At 42.0% G+C, this 12783-nt stretch overlaps 1 protein-coding gene across 2 annotated transcripts; it reads left to right on the top strand.

Moving 5' to 3' along the window:
- Positions 1–4504: 4504 nt before the first annotated feature.
- LOC112572752 lies at positions 4505–12783 on the top strand. 2 transcript variants are annotated; one of them, XM_025252615.1, is made up of 5 exons: positions 4505–5242; positions 6610–7679; positions 8222–8443; positions 9425–9607; positions 11583–12783. In XM_025252615.1, the coding sequence occupies exons 2-5, from the start codon at positions 7398–7400 to the stop codon at positions 11943–11945; spliced, it is 1050 nt and encodes a 349-aa protein (XP_025108400.1). In that variant the 5' UTR covers positions 4505–5242; positions 6610–7397; the 3' UTR covers positions 11946–12783. The 2 variants fall into 2 exon arrangements, with proteins under 2 accessions (XP_025108400.1, XP_025108401.1); XM_025252616.1 differs by lacking the exon at positions 4505–5242 and having other exon boundaries at positions 6514–7679.

Raw genomic sequence — 12783 nt, 5'->3', positions numbered from 1 at the left:
TCTGGAAATATCTAAGTGACTATAGAAGTAGTTGTGCGAATGCACTGAGCCTCTACCCGTCCAGCCTGCTCTCTAGCGTGACGTGTCAAAGTTTACAGGATTAGGGCAGGGTGACTTGATTCCCTCATGTCGATTTACGCGATGAACTGCTGAGATTCTATGAATCTCTGGTTCACATGATGAACTAGAGTGTCCGTGGCTATTGTCACACATCGTTTGTTCGGCTTCAACTGCTGATGCTGTTTGTTGAGCAATAAATCAGCACTCGGAGCGCGACCCTCATGCTGTAGTGGATCATATATATCATACATATGCACATTTATCACGTGACGATCTTCAGTTTCATGTGATAAACTTCCTTTTGTGCGATGATCATACGATTTCATCTCACACGATGAACCTCCTCTTACGTGATAACCGCCATTATGTGTGGTGAACTCTGTCTCAGGCTTTGTACGTTTATCCTTAATTCATATCACGCGATAAACTTATGTAAAGTCTTCCTGTGTTACAGAGAGTAATGTCCTTCTTCGTGATATAAAATATTTTTTAGTTGACGATGTTTTGTTTTCATTAGGCGATGAACTATAGATGAACCTGTGTAACCAGCGCCCTGCCATTCAGGAGCAGCTCAACATGTTGACGGGTCGTTGCGGTCAAGGACCCGAGGTCCTCCCAGTGCTCCAGCCTTGCTAATGAGTTCTGTAGCCTCTTCTACTGTTGTCATGGCAACAGCGGTCTCAGTTAATGTGGTAATCATTCACGCCAAATGCTTTACGGGTGCGTGGACTCGTTGTATGGAGAAGTTATTGCTCTAAAATGTCCCGTAATTTTTTTTTAATTTCATTAAATTGTCTCAAATGGATTTCTTTTTTTTTCAGTGTTTGAATGCTTTTCACGTTTGAAAAGGCAAGCTACAAATTAACTAAAGCAAAACTATTGTCATCGATTAATCACAACATTAAATTATCTTCTGTTCGGGGTGGGGAACATTCTTTTCTGCCATGGGCCATTTAGATATTCACGGGCAAATCAAAATTACTGGTGTACTGTCTGTCCCGTCATTGGCTGGCATGTGACATCTCTCAGTCTCTGTCCTATAATGTACTGATGTGTGTACTGTCTATCCCCTCATGGACGTTCTTTCTTTGTCCTTCAAAATTCCCGTTATCGTTATGGGAAAATTAACATCGATTTAAGATAACAGCTTCTGTATTTATTGAATGTCGAGTCCAGCCTGCGGTTGCCATGGCAGGTCCAGACAAATGATTTCGTCTGCCTGCCCGCGAGCCGGACTTTTCCCATCCCTAGGTGGTTAACTGATACAAGCCTACAGGAGAATGCAACTTTTCAACGATTCCACAAAATAATGTGCGCTTTTGTCACGTGTCTCAGTGGCATTGGGGCGGTGTTTGAAAAATAAATTCTTTCGTGTTTTAGAACGTTTGAAAGTTAAAAGAAATATATTGTTCAAGTATTCGTACATAAAATGTATGCATTGAATCAGATCGCTCATAGTGCAAAACGTTATCGGTACTAACAACAACTTAGTAGTGTACAAATATGTGTAATGCTCTTCTAAACATACTCAAGAGAACACAGGGGCGATTGAAGTCCAGGCTGACTAAACCGGATGTCAGATGAACGCGAGGACTTCCCAGTGGGATTTCATGAAAATATCAAACCCAAGAATCTACAGCGGGCTAAAAAAAAAGATTAACAAATTTTATATATTCCTTCCTGTCGCTTTGTCTTCTTTTTCCTCTTTCCTTCTATCCCCTTCATTTACCCCCAGTCGCTTTCCGAATAATTCCCTTTGTCCTATGTGCTTTGTGTATATTTTGTCACCAACCTGCATAATATCGTTTGTCTCATGGATATAATCACACGTCAGCATATGTCATACATGTGTTTGCCATCAACCTGTATAATATCCTTTGCTCCATGGATTATGTTCCACAGTGCTAGTATACCTTTGGCATTTATCACTAAATCATACAATTTGATATGCCTTGTGAATTCGAATTACTTGTGTGTGCGGTTCTGTTAAAAGCTAATAAATATTATGTTTCCCCTATCCAGTCTTGATGGCCTAGGTTAGTACAAGATAACATCACAATACTGGTTAGAAGTTTAGAAACGTGTTTGTAAATCCTATCTCTAGTTCTTCCCAAGAATCCTCTCGCTATATATAGATGGAACTACCAAATATGAAACTGCAACAGATGCTAAACTTCAACAAAGTTTCTACATGCAATGTCAATTTTTTAGTGAGAATGAGGACTTTAAATTGCATTTTTGAATTCACCTTTCCATGCCCTGACCATGTGCTGAAGTAAACTATCTGTATTCAGTCTGCGGGTGTCTGTTTATATATGTGTGTATGGATGTTAACATGCAAGTCTATAAGCTAATAAGCTCACACGCACATATTAAATATAGAGAAAAAGAGGCAGGGAGAGAGAGAGATGGACCACACACACGAGCTATGGCTGAACCCCATTCGTTTCCACTCGTGTAATTAAAGAGATATGAGAGGTAAACAATACAGCAAACAGTCCTATCAGTGCACCACACACAAAGAGGAGAAACATTCTCATTCTCACCACACCTACAGGACAGCTTGATGCGGGTGTGGGTCACATCACAGTCCCACGAGAAGAGGACAGCAAGTATGATTAGTCTCCTCTTTCATTTTTATCGCATCACAGTAAAAAAAAAATGCAACATTTATTATTTCTGTCAACAGATGATGATGATGAGTTTTTAAAAAAGATTATAAGGAATGCTCCTATAGTTGCAATAAAATCATTTGACATAAACAAATCTTGTATCAACGTGTTGGTGTATCCTACCTGCTTTCCAAACCTGTTTGCAGCTGTGTTTTCTCGGGATGCTTTTATTTCCTCTCCATTCCTCCTCTTCTTTCCCTACATTCATCTTACGAATTGCTATCAAATAAATCAACCGCCTATCCAGACCTTGAGTAAAGAAACATTTCTCAAGTTATTAGTTCAAAACAAATTAATCCTGTAAATACCTCACCTTGATATCTTTTTACTGAACTCATTTAATTCCTTTAAAGACTTTTCTAAAAATAAAACATATTCCATTCCCTGCAGTTTACAGGGTTTAACGATGTTGGTATCAATAGTACCTGCGGTCTATCTCTCTCACCTGGGAAAAAAGCTTAATTGAACTGCTCGGTTGCCATGGCAGTGGTGAGGCCCGGAATAAGGCGGTTTCAGTGTTTCCACAGTAGACTGTTAAATTATTGAGTGCAACCACCTTCACCTGACTGCCTGCGGTTTACAGCAGAGTATCACGAGGGTCAGGTCAGGTGGTAGTTTTGCAATGCTCTCTGTTGTTTGAAGTAGCCAAGCAATGCATGGAGAAAGTACACGTGTTGAATACATTGAATACACTGAAACAGAGACCCTGCAGGTAGCAGCAACAAATACAGAAAGCGGTTTGCACTGATAACGGTGTGTACCCAGAATAATACAAAAATACCCAGAAGCACTTGGCATGGAGACAGTAAAAGACAATAAGAGCAGAGTTAATTAAGTTTGCATTTTCGCTTGTTCTCAAACTTACATGCAGACCGATTCCCGCTCACCCAAATTATTGGGAAAGGGATGAACGAATAGTTACAGCACTGGCGTCCTAACGTAAAGCCTCATAGGTTCGATACCCGTGTGACGCAATAAACTTTTCCCACTCTACCCAGTTGTCAGGAATGGGTACCTGGCCCCTTTGGGGTTGGAGAAGAATTGAGAGAGAGAGGAGATGAACACCAACCTCTCTTTATTTTTTCTTTCTTTTACTCAAACACACACACATTTTGCTAAACTTCATAGAACATTCAACGCTATTTTCTCGGTTAAGAGTTCACTCAAAGTATTGTGTGCTGTGACTTTGTTGTTCGTTTTGATTGTCAATTTCCATATTAGCTGTCGTGAACTACTATGGCTACTTCCCTGAAACTCGACTTAACAAAAATAAATAAATAAATAAATAAATAAATAAATAAAAAACCTACGAATTGACTTTAGACAAGAGCTTTGAACTTCTATTGTAAGAATCACGTGTGGTTAAAAACTGCTTTTATATCTTGAGGATCTTGTCACGTGTTCTTTTAATTTTAATCACTAAAGCTCGGCCAGCCTGTCCCTGTGTTGATATTGTCCACTATACAATTCTCATTATACAAATTAAGTAGCAACAGTAGATACTGCAGTAGAAATAAACAGCCTATGATATATCATTGCATGTTCACTGATAAGTGTATATCAAGGGTCAAAACAGAAGTAACACACAGAGAGATGTAGTGCACAGAACCAGGAATTATATCAGAAAGTACATCTACATGTACATTAAAGTGTACATTAAACTGTACAAGTCCATACGTAAGATGTACATGTGTTAAAGTACATGAGAAAACAGCAAATATATAGATGTTTATGTATAAGAAGTAAATATGTAAAAGGTGCTCATAGAAACATTACACTCAGAACGACACTTCATAACTTAGTAAAGATGTGTTACTTGCCTAGACTTGGTTGTCGTGAATTATGGGGACAAAGACTGCGTGCGTCCGTCTGTCTGAATGTCTGTCTGTCCGTCTGTCTGAATGTCTGTCTGTCCGTCTCTCTGAATGTCTGTCTGTCCGTCTGTCTGAATGTCTGTCTGTCCGTCTGTCTGGATGTCCTAAGAGATAATGTTGTCTGTTTACCTATCATTCAGCCCTTCCCTGTGTTCTCGGCATGGCGCTGACTTGTTTTCAAGAGGCAGTTAACAAAGGGATGAAAAAAAACCTTAAAACGCAATCTGATCCATATTCACAAGAGGCCTCGTGCACAGCCAGCCTCGGTTTCGACATCGCCATGGCGCATGACTAACGACGATCACCGAGATACCACAGATGCTTCCTCAGGCCACGCGAGTCTGTCATCATTGGTTTCCCCCAGGCTGGAGGTGAGGGAGGGGCTGGCAGAGGTTGGGATGAGGGGAGAGGGTGGACTGTCGTCACGTGCGCAGATGGCGCAGGCAGCGCCGAGCGCGTGGACCTCAAACATTGAGTCATCTTGCTCAGGCCCGCAGTGGCCAACAAGTGGGCCTCGCCAACAGTCTTCATCGTGCTTCAGGTGTTTGTACAACTTCCGTCAGCCTCTTACAGTCTGTGGCTTTAAATAACCTGTGATGGAAGTATGCAAGCTTGGCTTACAGTCGTGACGTCAAGGTAAGGGGAAGTGACTCTTAATGATGATTGTACAGCAGGAAGTATTGTTGACTTTCCTCCGAACTGAGTGTATTCTGAACATCATTCACACATTTTGAGTGACTGGTAAATAATTGTCAAGATTTTGCTCACATACATCGGTTTGGAAGAGAACACCAACGAGTATAAAATTGCATAATAATGGAAAACAGTAAAGTTACACAACTGTCTTGTACTTAATTACAGTATTTCACTCATGATCGTGGTTGCACTCATTAACAGTAAGCCTGCTTGTGCTGAATAACAGCTTGGGAAAACCTCTCTCTCTCGAGCACACACATTTCAATTGATTTATCATTCACGATAACGAAGGAAAAGGAAGAAACTGAGCTTGAGAAAAAAATAGGTGGAAGGAGTGATGGAAAAAATAAATGCGTTTATGTATTTTTTTTTACATTGAAAATCCTAGAAGTGCATTATTTATTTTTCATTCACGCAGTATGAAAATATAAACGAGGAGTGTTTAGCTTATCCTCTAACCTTTAATGTTTAGTATACTCTGACTCAAGCCAGTGCCACGTGTCCTACACGGAAGGAAATGAGTCACTTGTAGTTTCGACTCCATCACCAGAACTAAGTGGTGCTCAGTGTTTTCACAGTCCGATACCATAAACCATCGGGAAACATCTGTTGCACTGTGGTTCAGTGTCTGTTGACTCCGACTGTTGGTAAACAGATTCATGTTGGATGCTATACTTTGTTTTTCGGGACTGAAATATTACAAAACTTGGTAAGTAACAATCGACACGAGAAGGGGAGCGAACCTGAGTCATCTATTATCGCCCTTTATTCCATAGCCATCAGGTCATCATTGTTTGATGCAAAGTCTTATTAAACATTGAATAAGCAAATTCATTTTTGTTTCTGTGCTGAGCCAGCAGCACATTATATTGAGACAAAAGCACTCGCCATCATAATTCATACTACAAACAAAGTAAAATTAAGCCTGTGGGACACTGAAGTCATACTTCCATTGTTTTCTACTGTTTGTTTTGTTTATGCAATGTGTGTTGTGTGTATTGGAACTAAGCTAATGGCTTCCAATCACTCAAGTGTTAACAGCTGGCGTAGAAGTGTTCTGTCACAAAAACACGAAATAGGCGAAAACATGAGATAAATGGAGAGAGAGAGAGAGGTGGAGGAAAAAAATGACATATAGCTTTTTGTTATTGAGTTCAACCTTTTAAGAATACTCACCCACAACATTTCAGCTAATAAGTGGAAGTTTCATGAGTACCTCCCCATGAGTCATTCCCTTTACACGCTGTAGCTCTTCAAGAAGACATTTAGCAGCAAGAGCCTTTATATATATTTTTTCCCCCTCTCAGGTCAAAATGTGTTGGTTGGGCTCCCTCCACGCACCGCTCCCCCAGGTGAGATCAGACGAGAGCTGCCAGAAAAGACCAACGACTTCACGCTGGCGCAAGCTTTCTGTTGTGACGTCACTACCGCCTGCGTGGCGTGAGAAAAGCCGTTGACGTGCGTTAGTCACATGACAAAGACAGAGACATTCACACAGTCACGAAAGGATGCATTTCGGGAACCTACATCGAACTGTCATCGGTTAGGGTTCGAAGTCCACTCGGCGAGCTGTGAAAACTGTGGGTGACCTTATGTTGACCTGACGGCGTGGGTGAACAATGACGTCATTGGGTGAGGCAAGTGCACGCGAGGTTTGCGCTTCTGCCTGATCACTGGTGCTCTTTGTGTCAAATGTCGAGTGCTTTGGTGTCACCAAGGACCCGTTCGCATGCACCGTTACATCAGGAAGAAAAAAAAAACACACTGACAAAACTTTCGAACCCTTGCGCAAAGATTTACGTGGGACTGTTTTCAGGGAGACTCACCCTTGTGAAATGAAAAGGTTTAGGAGAAGATAAATAGATGATAAACAGATGAAGTGGAGAAGGAAAAATAGTAGACAACTGGTTGCCATTAGAGAGAAATGTGATCGTCGTGTTCATTCACGAGCATCGTTCGGCTGAACACGCGCCGGGAACAAGCCCCTAAATGAATCATTTCTCGCATTCCTTCAGCATACAGGGATAGTATTTAAAAAAACAGAGATAACCTGAATGTTGACTTGTTTTTATTTTGGAGCTGAAACAAGTGAGCCATGACCAGAGCAGGTGATCTGTGTGTTCAGTGCTGCGAGAGTTTGCGGGGAATCCCCAAACGTGTGTTGTGCCTGGCGATGGTGGTTCTCCAGGGTGGACTGTTCAACGTGTACATGTACCTCTGGCTGGGCTCTACCTGGCTCCTCTGGTTCCTGTATGATGGCCTCAACGTTGTCCTCTTTGTCGCTGCCTTCGTCTTGTCCTTCCGGTCCATGGAAGAGCAAAGGAGAGGGCGTTTTTCTCGCAAGACGATTGGCTGGCTGGCCTGGCTGATACTGGAGGTGAGCGAAGTAGTTAGAAAAGCAGGATATTTCTTATCATTTGATATCAAGTGTAATTTTGAATTTTTTTTCGGATTTTAAGGACTGTTCTAAAATGATTTTTTTTTTCTCTTATAGCAAAAGCTAAAGGTTTGGTCGGGGTGAGCATTTTGTTAAATCTATGAAAAGCATTTGTTCATCGGGTTATGTGAACTGGAAAGCGTTCCGCTCGAAAGAAATGAAAGCAATCCTTCATTTGTGAATAGCTGCCTGCAGGATATCATTTATTAGGCTAACCAATCAGCGTTAAGTGACGTAGTCATTGAAAATCTCTTAAGTAAACCTTAGAGTTCAGACCTTTGTGACAGATACGCTATTTGTGGAACCGCCATCACGCTTACATGATTTGGGGATTATTAATTATTGTTTTTGACATTGTTTATGACCATCATATTCATATCCTTGTATTTACACGTACTTTACTTCTCGAAGTCCATGGAACAAACCTTGTTTAATATATATCTGATTTCTAAGGGGTTTTTTTGTTGCTGGTTGTTTTACAGATCGGAGTGCTGACGCGCATGATTATTGGCCTTTTGAACTTTGTCGAGCACCTGAGGGAAGACGCGTTTTTTGGACCGAACACGTTCAAGACGACCATCGCCCTCTCAGCCGTCATCTTTGTACTTCTGCTGACGTCACACTTTGAGGCGCCGTCGGGGTCACCACAGAGAGTGTACATCGAAGAGTTGACTGGAACCGTGATGTTCGACCTCATCGACACGGTCAGTTCCTAAAACTCACATGATTTTAATTGGAGCCTGACATTCAATCCCTATTCCCAATCAGTAAGACCCTGTATGTTTGGCACATGCGCCATGAGAGAATGAATGTTCGTACACTATTGTTCATTTAAACCTAAATCGTTAGAATGAGTCCTCGATAAAAAAAAAATGAAAAAGAAGTAAAAAAGAGATATAAGAATTCTGACATAAAATGTCCGCAACTCGACCACTCGTTAAACACGAGCTGTCTGTGTTTTATTTCAAAAAAAACATTCATCGACCTGTAGTTCCTTAGACATTCCCTGGAGCCAGCAGACCGTACCTGATGCTTCCTGTTTGCCTGTTGAGCTCTTCCTTTCAATCCCTCTCTCCTCTTAACGATGTCTCACTTCGTTTCGTCTGTCCTTGGCCATGAAGTGTAAACACGATTGCAGATTACACCGCATCACATCGCACTCGTCGGATGTGCATTGAAAGCTTTGTTGTCCTCGTGATTAAGTCTTTGAATGTATGTACAATGAAGAGACCGGGGAACTCATTGTCATGCATGTTGTAGATGTTCGTATTCACAGGCCGAGCCTTGCAAGGACCAGTAAGATGTGATGTAAGCATGCAGGAAGGACTAGTGACCTTTATTGTTGATTCGCCCCCGTGTGAACTTAGAGCTGGTGGTCAAGCTGAGGGTCACTGTGATCTGTTCAGCTCTCTTTGTCTCGTGTCCTTTTCACTCAGTCACTCATTCATCGTCGATAGTACGACCAACCCACACAAACCCACTCATACACCCACCCACACTCACTTACTTTTTCTTTTCTTTTTTTTTCCTCTCTCTCTCTTAAAAGATTTATGTTGGGAAAAACTAATAAGAATGAAAGAGATTAAGATTACTTTTTAACGAACATTTGGACGAGTGTGATGGACACCACGCGCATTTCCTTTCACTTCTTCCTGACCACAATCCACCTGGATCTTGCTTTGAAGGTGGAAGCAATCGACGTGCTGTTCGACAAGAAAGCAAGGGCATCCTTCACCGACGGCATCCCTGTGGCGTTGATGGTCATCGCCTGCATCAACCTGCTGCTACCCACAATTCCCTTCGTCACGCTCAGCCTCACAGGCTTCGGCCAGAAGCGACTGTCCAACGTCCTGGTGTCGGCCCACAAGGTTTGTCCTAAGTCCAGTCTTTATAGACCACAGCTTGGATTAGTCTATGATTTCTAGGTTAGGCCCAAACAGTCGAGGACTGTCTATATATATATATGAAAAGCTGAGTCAATAATTTGCAACAACATATAAATTGGTTAAGGTGAGGCCATTATAAGACCCCTTGCGATATTTCTGTCTGAAGATGGCCTGTTTCTTAATATTAGTGGTATTAGCAGCCTATAAAGTTTAATGCCATTTTGTTGGTGACTGTAAGTTGAAAGAACAGGTTATAATGTTTTGTAAGAAGAGTACAATTATGTATATTTGCGAGCGTCAGAGTACATCTACGTGTAACTACGCTCGCGACACTCTTCTATCGTTTTTCAAAGGTCCGGCCAACGCTCAACACGTTTAATGTTTAAAAAATAAGCAATGTAATGATGGGAAAAAGAAAAAAAAAACTAGTAAAATAGTTCTGTCTACCGTCCGTAGAAGGTTAATAATTTACCCTGCATTTGCCACCCCGCTGTCAGGTAATGTGATACAACCAGTCACACGATTCGGTGTCCACACATACACATATACTGTCGGTGCAGAAGTCCGCCCAACAGACGATCACCGAGTTGCATCCAAGACGGTGAATCGTCGGTACGGATGTTCCCAGAAACTGTTGACCCGTGAATGATATCCAAGGCAACGAGTTATTAATTCAGTGGTGCACTGTAGCTGATGCGCCACCGGATATACATATACATCTTATATATAAATGAATCCCAGGCGGGTCATGTCCAAGGGAAATAGGTTCCAAGGGTGTCCAAACGAGCGAAACGTTAATGCTGGAAATCAAAATGTTCTAGTCAAAGACAATACAGCTTCAGTTCACGACTTTGTAGGTCAACTTTGTTACGGGTAATTACCCAGAACAAAACATCGGACCGTCCCTACCCTTGGGTAGATGAGGCGTTATAGTCCGTTACACATGACCAGCTAGTACAGAAGGTCTGTCCTCGCACACAGATCTCCACTGAATATCTCTCAGAAATTGAGTCTCTTTCAAATTGCGGGGAACGTCTGCGCCTCCGTGTCGCTCAGTTCTAGGTTCCATGCCGACCGACCGCAACAATTTTTTTTACCGTGTAGTCGGCATGGAACCCACCCGGACTGACTGTGTCCGCCAGAGTTACGCCCCGCCATGTGGAGCTCCACACAGATTGTTTACTTGTTTACTAAAGAGTCTGGAATTCCACTATTTCGTCATGGCGTGATGTCATTTCGTGGCTTGCGTCACGCGGTCACGTGGCTTCCCCAAGTTGTAACCCTGACCGACGTATGCTAATAGCACACAGTTCTTCCTGTGCTTCAGTGACTCAAAGCGAAACTAGACTTTGAACTGTGAACCGCTACACAGATATTAGCACATCAGACAATCAAAAACAATGAAAGTGAGAGTGAATGATAAAAAGCAAGAAAGTTATCAAGAAAGAAAGAAGAATGTATGAACAGATGCAAGGAAAGAAGGAACGAATAAACAGATTGGAGAAGAACTGAACCGGAAAAGAGAACTAAAAGGTTATTATCGTTAAATGAAAAATGTACGAATACAATAATTGTAAAAGTTTGGAGTCCATAGCCCATAGCTATGACGTGTAAGCTATGGTATCTCGGGGGATGACAGCATCAATAGCGAGCCTTCTGTCTCTGTGGTAATCAAGCAATGTCCGAGCCCCGCCAACAATGCTCCATCTCCAGAGTCATTTAAAGCAGTGATAAACATTCCCTGAGGGAAAGTAATATCCCCTGATTTAAATATCCGCTGGATTGGCATACAGCTTCGTAACCATGGAGACAGGAAGCTTCTCATTGACTTTTGCCCTCTGTGAGTGTGAGAGAGAGGAGAGAAAGAGGTAGCGATCTACTTTTTCTACCGTCCACTGTTCATATGTCTACCCACGAGGTATCTCCAGGACTTGCACGTTGTCATGCCATGTTTCAGGCCTTGGTTACTGTGGCCATCAACCTGCCCAACCTCATCGTGCGCCTGATCCTGTGGCACGGCTTCAGTGTGGGCATCTCCGTCTTCATGCTCAAGAACATCGTGCTCATCCTCCTGACGACCCACGGCTTCTACGAGCACAAGCTGCTGAAGTACAAGGAGCACAGACTGGAGAATGACAACCGCAAGGACATGGCGCTCAGCGAGGGTCAGCAGGACAACGCGAGGGAGGGCGCCACCGGAAGCGGAAGTACAGTTGGCTACAACAGGGGCTTGTCCCTCGTGAAGAGTGTGTCGAGTGAAGACTCCGATCCTGGTGATTCAGGCGGGCGGCAAAGCTTTTGGATAGAAGAAACGGTCTGACATAACTTGACTGTCTGTGAGTGTGTGAGTGAGTGCGTGTACCCGTGTGCGTCTTAGCATCTCATTTTTAATGTATGTTATTTTATATTTATATATCTATCAACGTACGTAAGAGATAGACGATCAGGATGTAGAAGAGAATGATGAATAGATTAAGGGCGAAAGGAGATCAAGCTGAAAGGATGGACGATGACTTTCTGTCAGTAATAAAATGTAAGTTCACAAAACATTTTCTTCAATAAGCAGACATAAAAAAATCAAATAAACCCCCGAAAGGAAAAGAAAACACTTCCTCGATAAGTAGACAAAATTATGTTAAAGGAAAAAAATGAAGCACGAGAGAGAGAGAGAGAAAGGGCTGTGTGAATATAAGTATGTGTAAGCGTGCGTACATGTGTGTGTGTGTGACTAGAAGAGAAAGAAAGATGTTATATGTGTTTTTTAATATGCAGACATTTTCACTCCCATGTTAAGCAAACACATTCCTGGTTGTGAAGAGGTAAGAAGATGTCCAACAGTGGAAATCCCCTTCATACAAAAATGTTTGCTAAGGGCGTGTCTACAGAAAGTGAAACTAAAACAACACGTGGACAGTGTCACGTGACTTCATTCTGCTCTGTGGCAACTGAGAGAAACTTTCTTTGAAAGTGGGCACGTAGCATGAACAATTATTGGCAAAAAAATTGTATCAACGCAGAAGAGAGACTAAAGTGAAAAAAATCAAATTACCAAGAGCAATGTAAACAGACAAAATAAATAAATGATGTCCCATGCATAACAGTATGTGGCGTTCTACAACCATGACAAATGAAATATCTTGTATAAAGTGGAAACAATC

Source organism: Pomacea canaliculata, linkage group LG9, assembly GCF_003073045.1.
Source record: "Pomacea canaliculata isolate SZHN2017 linkage group LG9, ASM307304v1, whole genome shotgun sequence".
Lineage (NCBI taxonomy): Eukaryota > Metazoa > Mollusca > Gastropoda > Architaenioglossa > Ampullariidae > Pomacea > Pomacea canaliculata.
Note: the sequence above shows the minus strand (reverse complement) of the source record. Positions and strands in the feature narration are given on the sequence as shown.